The following is a 16,468-nucleotide window of genomic DNA, read 5'->3' on the forward strand; positions in this document are numbered from 1 at the left end:
TTTATGCTTTGATACATTTTATGCTTTGCATATATTTTTACACAGTTTTAAATATACTTTTTACATACTTTTAGTTCACATTTATATTTTATTAATACTAAAAGGCATTCATAATATGTTATGATGGAGTGGTAAAAGCAAGGTAGAAGCATGAGTGTATGAGTGTGTATAATATCATCACTGATATATGTTAACTAAAACTCATTACATTTAAAACTAAACACTTACCTACCCATAATTGCAATTACAGAAGAAAATCACAGAATATGGGTGGCGGTTAATTTCTCTGGATTATGAGATTGAAGTGAACATCATCTTCCTGTTGCGTATGTTTGTTTTCTAAATTTTCTATAAGAAATGTATATCACCTGTGTCATGTAAAATAGTCAAGGAGTGGAAACCTGGCTGAATACATGGGAGTCATGTATTCAGGTTGGTCCAGAGCTGCTTAACCTTGGTCTCAGAGAGGCCAGGCTGATGAGGGTTATTGAAGACGGCCACTTCCCACTGCCACAGGAGGCGACTGTGCTGAAAGGCTGAGAACACCCGGGACAGGAGGCACTCACTCTTAGCTAATTGTGAGTGTTGACTGCCACCTCCTCACATTGTGATAAGGGAGAAGACCAATATTGTCAGTAAAAAGTGTGCGTGTCCTGGAGAGAAGCTTTTATGCGTAGAAAAGAACATTCATGGGTTTACTTTGGTTTTAAAACTTAACATTAAATGTAATAAAGTTGCAAATTCAAAAAACCTAACTTGCCTTAAGTTTTTAGCATCAATTTACACATTATTAGTCTAGTATATTTTAATAGTACCTTACAAGTGGATTTCAACTGATCTTTGGCCCAATTTTAAAAATTTCTTCCTTTAAAGGCAATTACTTTACAAATGGCCTGTCTGACAAATCAAATAGATTAGAAAGTAGATATAGGTTAGTAGGTAGAGATAGATAATAATTATATATACACTATATAACCTGAACTTTTGTACCCCCATAATGAGCTGAAATTAAAAAAATCTTAAATGTTTTAATGCTATGTAAAACTTGGTAAGATTTCAACTTAAAATAACTGATCTCAATCAACTACTCAGTTACACATTTTAGATGGAATTAAAAGGCTAACCTATTATTTAGTAAGGCAGATTCTCTTACACATTAGAAATCATTAAAATACCAAGTATACACAGATCTCTTAATATAAAAATATTACTGCCAAATTTACTCCTCTTAAATATTTCTACTGTAAATTATAAATCTTCCAGGGTTAAAAGATCTTTATCCCTGAAGGAAATAATGTTACCACTATAAACAGTTTTTAGGTTACCTTCTCAGCCATCTGAAGTTGTGTGTTGATCTGGGATTTTAACAAAGTTACTGACTGGATTTTTGTCAGTGCCTGTAAGAGTCACATTAAGCCCTACTCATTGTCTATAAAAAGGACTTCATAAATTAGGAAGAGTTGAGTGCATAACCTTATAAGCCACATAGCTCTTATTCATAGCTTTACCTAATTTTTAAGTTAGGTTAACTTTCACTCTGCTAATAGTACCATTTAATAAAATCCAACACATTGAGTCATTGCTTCATTCAGTTCTGCATTCTTTTTGGATTCTTCCTTTCTAGTAGGACCACAATTCCTATGTATATATATGTGTGTGTATGTGTGCATGTGTGTGATAAATCATTCCACTGAATTTTGGATATCTTTCACAGCTTACAGTCACAATGTCTAAAGTCTTTCTACTGACAAATATTTATGTATCCACATATATTTTGGAGATAAAACATAGTAGTGAAAAGATGGTTAAACCTCACCTTATGGGGTGAGGAGACCTCACTACCTTCTTGCTACCCTACCCTCTGCCCCAGACAACATGATTATGTAACACTGATAAAGCCTAGAAAATAAGCTCTACCTTTTTTTAAAGATCCATACCACTTCTCCAGCCCACTTTTCAGAAGAAGAAAAGAAGGTGTATATTTAAGCACCAGCTCAATTGCTTGGTCTTCAATGTGGTAGCATTCGAGGTCAGCTGCATCAGAGCCACCACACTGCTCTTTGCTCTATAGCCCACACTGACAGCTCCCAGAGAGTTCAGCCGTTTAGCAGAGCCTTTCTCACTTGAGTTGTAGGAACTCCTTTGACAGCATAATTTAATAGTGAAGAAAAAAAAGTGCTGCCTTATATTTAGAACAATTTGCTTATACTTTCTGGAGGGCAGAAAGGTAAAACAGACTTAATTATGCACAACGATTTATATTAAAAATAATTATTTATTGATTCTCAATCCCAAAATAATGTTGAAAAATCTAAAAAGCTATCTATAATCTTACAAAAGAGTTACAGTTGGAGATCCTTCATGTTGTATAGTTCTCACCAATATGGGAGAGCTCTAGTTTTATCTGTGCCATGAATAAAAAGACATTGGCATCCAGCACTAGGATTATCATCTGCCTACTCAGAAAAGTAATGATTAATTTAAGATAAATAGATTCTGGCTTCAGACACACTGATTGTATTTCCCAGATATTGCTGCAGCAACACTCTCTCATCTCAGAGGTTATAAAGTATTCAGAAGGATCATTCTTTTCTACTCACGTAACACAAAGCATTCGAGATTTAATCTAGCTCTCCTATATGGTATGATTGAGTTTTTTTTCACTTTACCATTACCTTACCAATACAAAATTCTTTCTCTTTAATTTTATTTTTCATATCATAAACTTTTTGTTCCTTTTATTGCTTGGTTTTATATTTCATTATAGAAAAATGGCTTACTTATAAAATAGTAAAATTATGCGACTTAACGCAGATTAGTAAATCAAAATAGAAAACAGCAATTACCGCCTGATAATTTTTTAAAAGTTTGCAGAGCATGACTATACTTTAGTTTTCCCTGAAAAGATTTTATTTTTTCTAAAGAATAGCTTTTCTAAAAGGACAGGCTAAAAGTATAAAGTTTTCTTCAGTCAAAAAATATATTGATTCTTTATTTTTAAGTCTCAAAGAAAACAGCTTTTTGAAGGCAGAGAAGATAGGCACTAGGCCAGAGACCTACACTTGGATTCCAATATAATAACACGACCAGGAAGAATTTCCCTCTTTTTATGAGGCATAGGTCTTAGAGAATGACCTTATAAAAAATGTAAAACTAGCTTGGTCCTCAAATAGATCACCGGAGGCAAATCTCTAACAACTAAGGATGAGTCACTGAACACAAGTTACACCCTTGGCCTTAACCTCTAGAAACTCATTAAACATCACTTCCCATAACCCTATGAGTCTGGGATCCAAAATGGGCTTTCAGTATGTCCAAGAGTCAAAGCTTAAACAGTATGCTTTCTGTATACTGTGGTGCTGGCTATTATTGAAAAGTTTCAGGTAAAACTGTGTGTATATGTGCACACACAAAGACAGAGACTCAAATGAGACAGACGTTGAATCTGAGTCCACAGTAGATAGGTGCAACATTTTGACAAGTAGAGGAGAAATTTAACCCATCAAACAATGACTAGGTCAGGCTATTTCTCTTCCTTATATTAGATGTTCCATAAAATTGCCAGATATGAAAGTCATCTTACACTTCCAGCTTTGTTTATGATAAAAACAAAGTTACTCTTCCCATCAAACCTTAACCATAAAAAAGTAGCCTCTCTCAAATCCAAACTATCCCTAATAAAAATTACAATCAGGAGCAAATATAGTCACAGCAACTGCAATCTATACTCAAGTCATGTGGATTAAAGAGCTGATAATTCTAAGGAGAGAGTGATCCAAATAATCTTAATATTTGACCCTGAAACTTATGTGATTATGATATGTTTGCCTTTATAGCTATGGTTTTAAACACCTTGTATAATAGTTGGGCGTATAATAGTTGTGTTAATAGTTGTATTTCTCTAGGTATACCACAACTGAACAGGGAAAGAGACACAGCCAATTGAAAAGTGAAAAGTTCAACAAGAATACACAATATCCACACAGAAATCATAATGATTTGTACTAACTAAATCACTGGGTTAGGAGTTAATACCTTATAGTTAGTTCAGCCACTATCTTATAAAATATGGCATTTAAAACCTCTTGAGGTTAAAAGAGGCACAAAGTGATTATTTATTCATACTTTAGCATACAAAGACACACAGAGCCCAGGAAAACTTTGCCTAGGAACTCGCCTAGAACAGGTACCCATATTGAAATGGTTTCCATGGGGCCAACAGTGACACCTATATAGCTAAAATGTCATCAAGACAAATAACTAAAGCGACAGGTGAGGCCTGGACCAGAGAGGCCTTCATGCATCTCTGACAGATGCCAGCCTTCCCTGAAAGATAATGAAGGAGGGAGATGTCTACACCGTCTACCACGATGTAACTGCAAACCCCTGGCTATGTGCCATCCTGAGTGAAGCAGGTGCCACCCCACCATGCTCTACTCCACCACTCTATTAGGTTTTCACAAAATATACTCCACAAAATACATCTTATAAAATATACTTCACATAAAAGTGATTATACTATGGTTACATATATTAAAACAGTGAGATTTAGTATCCCATAAGGCTCTGAATTGTTGACAACTGCTAAGTTTAGTAGATGTTAGTTTCTAAAGAAACGTGGAGTTGCCCTCAGTTATAATGTACAAAAGGGCATTAAATTTAATGTAGGCTGAGAAAAATGCAGGATAGTAAATGATTGTTGTATAAATTAAAGAAAATCTGTTTAGGCATCTAGGACATAGCCAATCTTTAAGAATTGTTCACTATGTTGTTTTTAAAATATTGTTGCTCTAGTTAAATGACATAAAAGTGACATGCTTAATTAGACTTGGATTAATATTACCTTTACTTTAAAAAGAAATATTTTTTAGAGTTCTAAATTCTAATCTAAATACTCATTGCACATTCTAGATACAATAATATTTTAGTGGGCACTTCTAACTATAAGATTTCTGTCTTCCCCAAACTAGTCACCATTAAATATGGAATCCATCGTATCACTTCTTTGTTAAATCATTTAATAGCTCTCTGTTGAGTGTCACGAAATTAAGATTCCTGTAACTGCCTTTTGAATTCGATCATATATCCTAAAAAGTACTAAAGTGAGAAGCATTATCTCACTGTTTCAGTATTTCATGCATGTATGTTTTTATCAACTTTGCCATAAGATAAGCAATTTAAGGTAGCCTCTTTGAGCCATGTTTTCCTTAACAGCAAAAAGAATATGTTATGTAGGTGGTGCTAACTTGTCTTCCAATTTTAAACTTCAATTAGTCCAATTTTCTCCATTTCATGCAATAATTGTTCAAACTTAAGCCAAAGGCAAGCACTAAAATAGATATTAGCTATTGATAACGTGTTTTAGCATAATAGATTATATGGACCAGAGCAGATACACTGAAATTGTAAAGATATTACTCCAATCATAGTCACCTTTGTATGTGTGAAGCAACTTCGCTATTACACAAAGATTTTAAGTCATAAAAACTAAATTAAAATTTGTTGTGTTTATGTCACCTGCCATAACATGTACCAAATGTGTAAATTATCTATCTTTAGACCTCTTCCGTCTGCCAAAGAAACATAAAATAAACTGATATAAAAAAGGAAAAATAATGGGTATAAAAGTACAGTTAGATGGAAGGAATAAGACCTAGTGCTCAGCAGCACAACAGGGTGACCCTAGTTAACAATGATTTATCATATATTTCAAAATAACTAGAAGAGATTGGAATGTTCCTAAGACAAATAAATGATGAATGATTAAGGTGACAGATATCCCACCTACCCTGATCTGATTATTACACATTGTATGTTTGTATCAAAATATCACACGTACCCCATAAATGTGTGCAACTACTATATATAAATAAAAAACAAGAAGTTTTTACAAATCAGAGTTTAGTGTTATTTTTGGTCTCCAAAATCTCTTATAGAAGTTACTATCTTAAAATATTTTCAAAACATACAATAAAGCATTTCATTTTCAGACTCCAACTTCCTGTCTGGACACAATGGCAGTTTAGGAAAACAAACAAACAAACAAAAACAACACCATGCCAGTTTTTAATTGAGAAAAATGTAGGTTCACTCTAACATAATTACCCTAGAATCTTCCTCTTCTACTTATCAGATTGCTTCCATTATCTTACTGCCAAATGTCGTGGAGGAGTGCTCTCCTCTCTGACCACTTATTCTGCCTTGACTCACTCAATGCTTGCAACCCGGCTTTCTTCAACCATTTTACTGAATCTCTTTTTCTTATGGTACCCAGGAAACTTGTAGTTGCCAATATTAAAAGGTCACCTCACTCAGTCCTTAAGCTTTTTTATAATATCTTTCTTTAGAAATTTTACCTCACCCATCCACTTTTAAACCTCTTCTTTCCTTTCAGTATCTCATGACTACCTTACTTCTCATAGTTTCAATTCTACCCTCAAGGCAGTTAACTGTTACATTTGCGTCACAAGTGTGATGCATCACAAGTCTAGGCTTCTCTAGATCTTCAGATTCATAGTTATGTTTATACCTGGATGTCTCCGTGGCAACTCTGCTTCAAGATAATCTATAGAAATTATTTTTCTTCCTAAATCTAGGCTCCTTCCTGTATTTTCCATTGTTTATTTATTTTTATTTTTTTTAAGTTTAGTCCTCCCAGTGACTGGCATTCAAACCCACAGAATCATCTCTGAATCCTTGCATACCTCACCTCCCACATCCAGTTGATCAAGTCTTGTCTACATTGGTTCTGGCTCACACAACTTCAGTCTGAACAACTTCTTTAGCTCAGACTCTAACTGTCGAACAGGGATGAAATCTGTAAAGACCCACCTTTCTCTCAGTAGTATGCAAGGTTTTCTGATTGGAGACTCCCGGACTCTGTCCCAATAACTGCTCCATCTTCCATCTCTGTATCTTCCTATCTTGACTCTTAGTCAGTAGGCCCAGACTTCCTTGAGTGATGTTCCTTCTTGTTCGACCTGTTCCATGAGCCATCATTTTACAGTGTCATTTTACAAGTTCTACTTGTCAGCATGTTCTTAGGCTAAACAATTCCAGACCCACAAACAAAGCAACACATCTATCACTTTTCACCAAACCATTGCAATAGGCTTATTTGTTAACATCTTTTTCTTTTCCTAAACAAAACAATAGACATGCTTAGAAAATTTGGAAAATACAAAACAAATATCGGCCCCAAATTCCATCAACTTTAAGCTTTGGCTATATTTCTCTCTACTCTAGTTTCTATGCTTTTTTAAAAACAAAATTGGGATTACATGTTATTTATAGTTTTGTATGTTACATTATTTGTTTTAGCGAATAACTGGTTTTTTATGCCTTTAAAATAATCTTCAAAACTAATTTCAGGAGCAGTATAGTAGTCAATAATTAATATATCTATTCATTTTTTTCAAAGTTCTCTTTGAATTCCTATTATAACCATCTTGACATTGCAAGGATTGTCAGTGATTTTATTTCTTTATCATAGGACCTAGAGGAGGCATTATTTAGTCAAAGAATAGAAAATTTTTAAGCTCACGATTCATATTTTCAAGTTAGTTTTCACAAAAGTTGAACTAATTTACTCTTCAATTGGCAGGAGATAAAAGGACTCACTTGCCAACTGCAGAATTCTTAAAAGGGCCCTGGCACCTCTAGTATTTCCCATCTCCAAATTCCTCTGCACTTCACAGGCAACTTCCTAAAACACAGTTATGATTACAGACTTCAGAATTCTAGTGATTCCCTGCTACCCACAGAGAAAATTCAAACCTCTGTGCGTGATGTCTAAGTCCTCCACACGCTGGTTCCAACTTTTTTCTCCTTTCCTCTCCTCCCCTCCACTCACCTTCCAGCCTAGGCCAGCAAATCAACTCCTGGCTACACTTCCAATCACCTGCAGAGGTTATAACAAACCTATACAGCAGGGTTCCATTGAAGGCTAATTAAATAAGACCAGGAACTAGCTTTTAAAAAATTCTACACCAGATTATTGTAGTAGACAACTGAGTTTAAATTATCCACCATCAACTAGTCTCTTCTTCCTTAAAGTAAGATTTGTAGATAGACTGGGAGAATACTTGTCAAAAATGCAAACCCTTGAGTCTCACTTTAAACCTACTAACTCAGACGTTTTAGGGCTAGGAATCTGCAATTTAACAAACCTGAAGGTCCTATGGTTTGAGGACTACTACTGCAGCCAAAATAGACTGTCATTTTTTTAATGAAATGCCACATTTCCCATCTCTAACATGTCATCTGCTCTTTACTCTTCAAGCTTACAAAATTTGTCCCTCACCTTCTCTGGGCCCCATCTTTGTACGTACACACACACACACACACACACACACACACAAATCATATCTACTTTTCAATGCCCAACTTAAATGCTCACTCTCCCAGCCAGGTTTGAATGTTTCAGCATTTTGTGCTTTCAGTGTTTAATGTTCTTATCTTTATTATAGTACTCCTCTCCAGCCCTGTACAGAACATAGTCGTGGGGATCTTAAGATCCACTAACAGAATTCAATTTTTTCTGTGCAGATGCAATATCTAACTCACAAGAATATCTCCATAGCTTCTGACATATTTTTCTTCAAAGAGTAGATATATGTTAAACATTGGAATTGAATAACTAAGTATTCCTAACCTGTGCTCTCCTTGATAAATAACTACCAAACGCTGTTCCATAATGCTTTTAGTGAAGAGGGGCAGTTCTAGAGAAAGTAATCTAGTTTTCCTTATTGATGAATCTGATTACCTAATGATTTTGTAACTATGCTCACTCTGGTTTGCTTGGCTAAATCAAGCATATTTTTTCTACTTAATAGTTTATTATATGTGCTGTTAGTTGAAGTCTCTACTCAAGTTTTAGTCATTTATTTATACTATTAATTCTCTTAGGCTGATCATTTAGATATGTTAAAACACAGATAAAGTTAGTAGTTTAGAGTGTTCTGTTTCTCTAATACATAACACAGCTGAGAGATTAAAGTGGACCTGGTTTTCCAGGTAGAAATCAAGTTCATTTAATGCACAACCTCACATTCTGAAGGAATGAATTCAAGAAAATTCATGAAGCCACTCCCCAGTCCTGGTTCTCTGAAGGCCATGCTCAAATACAAACTCTTTCACAAAGCTTTCTAAGAAAACTCAGTTACCATTTCTACACTGGTGTTTCCAAAACACTGAAAGTTATCTGCGTGGTATTCATTGTTTTCCCCTGCCCTGTTTCAAAAACATTTCAGATTCATGAGTATTTCATCACCTCTACTAGATTCTAAGTTCCTGAAATTAGGGACCAGGTATTTTCCATGTTTACATTTCTTACAGGGCCTGTGATATTACCTGGCATATTAAAGTGTTAATAAATCTGAGTAGAGATAATGATAGTAGATGAATTGTGTTGAATCACAGATATGATGTAGAAGTTTTTCTTTAAATTTACTTTATCCAACCCATATGATGCTCTCCATTTCCAGAAGAATTTTCATGCCATAGACAACAGAAGAAGGACATTGTGGTCATAGACAGGAAGTGGAAATAATTTACTTTGTCTTTACCCTAGGTAGACTGAATAGGGGGGCTGTTGAGAGCAGATTTTAATTGTGTGCAAAGTACTTAACTACTCTATACTTTAGTTTCCTCCTCAATAAATTGTGGGAAATTTTCTATCTACTTTATAGGGTTGTTGTGAATAATAGTTTATGCATTTAAAAGTATCTAGTTCATGGCACATGGTAAGTACTCAATAAATGATACTTAATCATTAAAATGATTATGTCTGGCCTTGTTAATTCTTCTATTGACTTTGATTAGTATCAGTGTTAGGTAACAAACCACACTGTTGTATATCTCCATATTCTCTCTGACTTAATCTATCACTTGGGATTGGAAATAAATGCCAGAAACAATCTGGACCTGGTGAAGACAGAGGATTCCTCTTCTAGCATCCAATGAAGGAGAAGTAAACAGGGAAGACTTTATAAAATCAGTATCTGTTTAACTTTATAAAGCAGATGTATTATAAGGGCTTACAGTTTCATACTCTTAGTTGAATTTGTAGAGTAGGAAAATCTAGGGAAATACCAAGGGTAGACGACTCTTATAATAATACAAATAAAGAGCTAAGAATATGAAGGAGGTAATGGAAATCAAGAACCCATAAGGCATGCCAAAGTGAGTAAACAGATTTAACAGAATAGAGTTGGGTTTTATAACTTTTAGGAAACATGGAGGGATAAAATGAAGCATTTTGACATGGGGAGCTGAGAGAAAAAATGTTAACTTAGACACAAGTGGGGTACTTGTCAAGGGAAATATATTTAATAAGGAAAATAATAGTTTAAATGTTGCCATTTTAAATTTGAATGGACAGAGGTATACCCAAGGAGAGAAGAGTTGTAAATAAGTGACTGGAGATAGCAATCTGGGAGTGTTCTTTGTAGAAAAAATTCTGGGATGGGAACTTAGTTTTTTCTTCTTTATCAACACAAATCGACTAGTTGTGTCTGCCTTGAGCCTTAGATTGAGAAGGATTCCTAGTCCACAGCTGAGCTCAGCAGGGAAGCTCCATGATCAACCCCCAGTGTGCAATCTAGAGGCAACAGTGACATCAAGGACCACCCACCTGGCCTCACAAAAGAGAAACATAGGTGTGCTGGAGTATCGGGGCAAGGAAGTAGAGTGAGAGATCCGCATGATGACCACAGAGCCTCAGCATTGTCCAGAGCTGGGTGTAAGAAGGAATGGAGCTAGGCCACATAGAGGTTTAGGCAAAAATCCAGGGAAGTACAGTATCATGGAAACCAAGAGAGGAGAGAAGGCCACAATGGAGGTTGTGACCAACATGGTTACATTTGGCAAAGCAATATGAAGAATAAGGTGAGACAATCCCTAGACTGGGCTGTGACAAGGTTTGGCACCAAGGTTAACACCTTAGGAAACATTGTATCATTTCAGGAAGTAATGAAGTGAATCACAGGCAGGAAGTAGAGTTAATTTTTATGTATCACACAATGAAAGAGTTATTAAGTGACCTCTCTGCCTACACTTTCTTGGATAATTCATCATTATACATTATTAAAACTAGATGATTAGTTTGGATAACATAAACCTCAGGGAGAAAAGAGTACTCTTAGATTTAATTTTTAAAAATTGAATAAAAGTGTTTTCTAAACTTGCTTTACAATTATTGTTTACAGCTCATGTGAATGCAGTTTTTAGAGTTAGTATTAACTTTATATTCAAAAAATTAACTTAAATTCATATTAATAAACCAAATCCTATTGTAGAAATTTCTTATATTCACCATTACACAGACTTGGATATGTGTTCTTATAGACTTTAATTAGTGTGTAAGAACAGAGGATTTTTACAACTGTACTTTTTATTTACCAAAAAGAACAAAAAGAAAAGAAAAAGAAAATGTAGTGTACCACCTGTCTGACTTACAAATGCACCTTGGCTTAAAATAAGCCATTCAGGAAAAGAAGTACTTCCTCTACAGTGTTGTGGAGGTATTTGTTGAGATATACCCTTGTTAAAGTAGGAAACCAGGAGACAGAGCTGAGTGAGACAGGGCGAAGGGGTTTGAAGATGGGGTGCAGGTGTTAAAGTAAACAACCCTCGGGCAGAAGCTAACTAGACGGGCTGAGAACTGCAGGCAAGAACCAGCTTCAATCAGCTTGTCGGCTACCTCTGTCACCTTACATGAACTTTGGCTAATTACAATATCACTTACATTGTTTTTTAAAAAATTTTCCTGCCCTTGAAATCTCCCTGACAGTTCTAAGACAACTATATAAAGTATAAAAATGGGAGGGAACCCAATCCTAGGAATTATTACCCAAATTATTAGTAAAAGCCAATCTCTTAGTCTTGAATATTCCTCCCCTCAATTAGTAAGACTTCAAAAGACCAAACACCACTTCCTCCCAGTGCAGCTGCTCTTTTTCAATCCTGTCTGCTCGCCCCTCTAAGAGTGTACGTTTGCTTTTAATTAAAAGAAGCTATTGTTTGTTTGGCTTACATGGTGTATCACAAAATTCTTTTCCTGATGATCACCAAGAACTTGGAAAAACCTCCATTAGGAGGCCACCAACACCCTCATTAACTTAAGAAATAGGAGTGTGCGCTTTGGCCCTTTAATGCCACTGACATTCTGACTCACTGATGCTCTGTGGACATCAGAACACAGGGCAGCTGAGAACATCAGAGGACTGGCAGTTGGAAGCATGATGGGTAACAAGCAGCCTCAAGGACAGGTAAATGAAAGAAGCATTTGAAAAAAATAAATGTTAAGTTGATCTGGAAAAAATAAAGGAGATTTGTAAGAAGAGTAAGATAAAGTAGCAGAATGTATTTATTTAGCCCTTTACTACCACAACAAGAAAAAAGAGAGAGAAAAAAAAGAGTCATTTCTCAGATTCATTGATAGGCAAAAAAACAAAGAATCAAAACTTGTTCCTTGAAATGTTTACTGTTATTATCCAAGCAACACTATTAACTTTTAGTGTCCTGAGTAAAAGTTAAATAAGCTAATTAGTGCTTAGAAATCCCAAGATCTTTTTCAAAAATATTATAGACCAATAAAATTTACCAAGGAAATTGAAAGAATTACCATTAACATTTTTAAAAGATTTAACAAATACAGGACAATCTATAATCACCACTTACGTTATACTTGGAGAAGTTTTTACTATATATGTTAGTTATCTTACTGTAAAGTTTTTTAAAAATGTACAGTTTGAGTCTTGTTTTAACTCTTTTTTATTTCAAAGACATTGTTTATTGATAACACTGGAAAGGTATTTTGCTACTTAAAAACATTTGACAAACTGTGATTTACTCTTTTTTTTGTCAGAAGAAATAAAAATAAGAGTTCATCACTAAAGAGGTATCCTGATAGTACCAATATTGTGATATGCTAAAAACTGGAATCATCTAGAAGAATAAATAAGACTCATCATGCCCTTCGCCCATAAATTGAAGGCCAAAAAAAGGGCTTTTCCGTTGGAACCTCTTCTATTGCCCCAAGTTCCACGTGGCAATTACTTGCACTTTAAGGAGGAGAAACAAAGACTACAGCTAAAGAAATTCCTACTTCATAGGATGTTTCTAGTGGCCAAGATACAAGGAAATGTGGAAAAAAAGGATATTTCTGAATACTATGAACAACTGTTTCAGTCAATTTTGAAACATCACCTAGAAGAATCAGTGACAGGATTATTGCTCATATACCCCACTTCCTTTCTGCATATCCTTGAGTCCTCCAATGGTACTCTCTTCCAAATTCTCCTAGATTATCTTGGCCATGAAAACGATGAGAAAGAATTTTTTATACAAGAAATAAAAATTATAGTCATTTCCCACAACATCCCAACAAGGCTCTTCATGCAATGGCATGTATCAGCGATAAAAGTGCCAGTTATGTATCTCGATGATGTGACACAATCCCAGTCACTAAAAGAGGTCATCACAGATTTTCTCTCCCAGATTCATAAACTGTCACTCTACCTTTTTAAGACTATTAAAGTGGGCACTAAAGGACCAGGCGATAACTTGCACAATGTTGTACCTGACCTACTCCTTCCAGAACAAATCATAAAGTACTTGTGCAAATCTGAAGAATTCATGGACCCAGCAACATTCATCAATATGTATGACAGACCCATACATGTCACGTTGGATTCTGAGGTGGTATGGCCTGCCCCTTCCAGTTTCTAGGATGGATAGATAGTATGTGCTCATATCTGTTAAGGAATATATGCTACTTAAATAAAAGTAAAATATTTCTAAAGTTATTCTTCTCTTTTTAAAAAAAGCAACAGAATACTGCAATAAACACAAAGGTAATATATTAATCTTTACAGAATATGTGTAATTAAACTTAAAAATGTATTTATTCTAAGTTCAATATATTATTTTAATGGGTAGATGAGTTTAATAATAAGTTCTCAAATGTTAACATGATTTTCATAGAATGACTTAATTTTTAAAAGAGAAGTATAGATGAAAAAACACAGATTATCATGCATTCTCTCAACAGTTAATGAATAGCCACTACTACACAGCACAAGTACAGTGTTCTGGGGGTACAAAAATTAGGAGAAAAATCCCACCCTTGAGTTGAAGTCTAAGGTTAGAGGCAAGTATGTGTAAAAGTAATTATTTTATAATATATGATATGGTGTAATACAATATGATAATTATTATAATAGCAGTATGTAGGAAGGGCTTTGAGAGCACAGGTAAGAAAATAGATTGCTGTATAATCCCTGCATTCAGGAAACAAAATCTAACGTTTGAAAATAGTTCCAAAGCTCACATATTCTGGCCTATAGAATCAAGACTATTGAAACCATTACAAAGGTAAAGAACACAATAGCTATCTGAAACAACAAGAAAATACTCCTTCATGAAACATCATTTATTGAGTATCCCTCTATGTGACAGACATTTGCCGGGCACTAAGTCATATAGCAAGGTACGTGTAAGACATTATCTGCCCACTTTTAAAGCTTGTTTCTATATAAGTCCTTATAAGATAAACACATTGGTAATTTTCTCAATTCGCTTCCTATAAAGCAATTAATTATATATAATTTCTATATAATCAAGAAGTTGGTCTTCTCTCTTTTATTGAGAATTAATGCTTTTCTGCATTATTGAAACTATTTAAACAATTAAATAACATCAATGTTTTGAATACTGCAATGAAATATTTCCCAATAATTCCCCTTAATATCTTATGAAACTGATTTCAGGTGTAATAGAGGAAACATTGATATAATTTTAGCTTCTTTTTTTTATTACTTGATTTTCAGTCTGGGGCAAAATGCAATCTTAGTGTACATTTCTCAAATTTTTCATATGCAGAAATTTTGGCATCATTGTTCCATGTCAGAATCAAATTTTAGGAAATACTATTTCTATTTTCAAATTTTGTAATATATATTTAAATACAGGGTGATATTTTTCACTTTTAGCTGAACTTGAAGTTTCTGTCATGCCAATTTAGCAGCAAAAATACATATACATTTTAGATAAAATGAGAAGTTTTCTAGTTAATAAGGAGTATATAATTTTCAAAATTTGTATTAATTTAGAATATATTAAATACCTAACATTAGTCAGCAATATGCTATCTATCTTTGAACTGTGAAAAAGACACAGGGGCCCATCAATAAATGATTAGTGACAAAATGAGTGGAGGCAAGAGTAAGTGTTTTCCAGGCAAAAATGGAGTAGAGAAAACATTTATCAAAGAAGGAAGCCTTGGTCCATCCAGGCTTTGAATGAATGTGAAAAATAGATTGGGAGAGCAGACAAGCATATTTAACAGAACGAGCAGAGACAGGAAGGAGAAAATGAGTAATAAATGTTCATTGAATCAGATCAAATTCCTTTAGCAGGGTACATTTTGTTTGCAAACAGTATTTTCTAAAGTTAGCTAGTGAATAGAAGTACAGTTTATGGATAAAGATTATATATTTATAAATATAAAATTATGGCCCATTGTATTTTTCAAAATGGTCACTGCAATATATCCAATCCTACACACTTTTCTTGCAACATGCCCTTGATATTCCTCCCATCGTATGGTGACTTCTATTAATAAATGCCTCTCCTTTATATCAGGCAGACCTCTGTGACTGCCTTGACCAACAGAGTACAACAAAAGTGATTCCACGTGATCTCCAAAGCTAGGTCATAAAAATGCCATGCACGTTGCCTTGCTCACTTGAATGCTAGCTCTTGGAACCCAAACACTATAGAATGAGCAATCCAAGCAGTTTCCGGATGACATCCTCAGCTGAGTTCCCAGCCAACAGCCAGAATCACCCACTGGAGTTGTGAGTGAGTGAGACTTCAGGTGATTGCAGACTCCAGCCTTCCAGTTAACCCTGAAGCCAGCCCAGCTGACCCTGTGTAGAGTAGGGATGAGCTATTCCCACTGCCTCCTCCCCAAACTGCATATCTGTGAACAACATAACTGACTATTACTGATTTCAGCCACTAAATTTTGGGCAGATGATTATGCAGCAGTCTGGAACAATATATGTAATGGGAAAAATAATATATATGTATATAAACTATTTTATTTCATTTATTATTCATTCCTTTATGCACCAAAAATTTATTGGATATCTGCTAGTAAATATTTACTAGTAAGCCAATCACTATGCTAGTCATTGGCTATACAAGTAGCAGTAATATGTATATGTAGCCACCACTTGGCCTAGTCTATAATACTTTCTGGTGTGAGAAATACTGATAGAAAACTATTAATAATTCACTAAGCCAAAGAACATCCTTAACAATCTGAATTATTTTTGGAAGAAGTTATAGAGTATCTCTAAATGACAATATTTACTCATCCAAAGCATCTGAGGAAAAGTAAGAAAAAAAAAGTAATGTTGCTGATTTACTTAGTATACTGTAATTCTAAATTTATAGAATT

The 16,468-nt window shown here is 34.6% G+C and overlaps 2 protein-coding genes across 2 annotated transcripts in view; one reads left to right on the top strand and one right to left on the bottom strand.

Annotated features, from left to right (window-relative positions):
- ZNF804B (zinc finger protein 804B) overlaps nucleotides 1-16,468 on the bottom strand; it is a 462,072-nt gene that overhangs the window by 411,748 nt on the left and 33,856 nt on the right. The gene's annotated exons all lie outside the window — the stretch shown is intronic.
- Nucleotides 12,973-13,731, top strand: TEX47 (testis expressed 47). The gene has a single exon (XM_069462406.1). It carries the CDS (start codon nucleotides 12,973-12,975, stop codon nucleotides 13,729-13,731), a length of 759 nt encoding a protein of 252 aa, XP_069318507.1.

Source organism: Eulemur rufifrons, chromosome 29 (assembly GCF_041146395.1).
Source record: "Eulemur rufifrons isolate Redbay chromosome 29, OSU_ERuf_1, whole genome shotgun sequence".
Taxonomy (NCBI): Eukaryota; Metazoa; Chordata; class Mammalia; order Primates; family Lemuridae; genus Eulemur; species Eulemur rufifrons.

Excerpts from the sequence above, each read along its gene's own strand:
- TEX47 (XM_069462406.1), top strand. The coding sequence starts at position 12,973 with ATGCCCTTCGCCCATAAATTGAAGGCCAAAAAAAGGGCTTTTCCGTTG.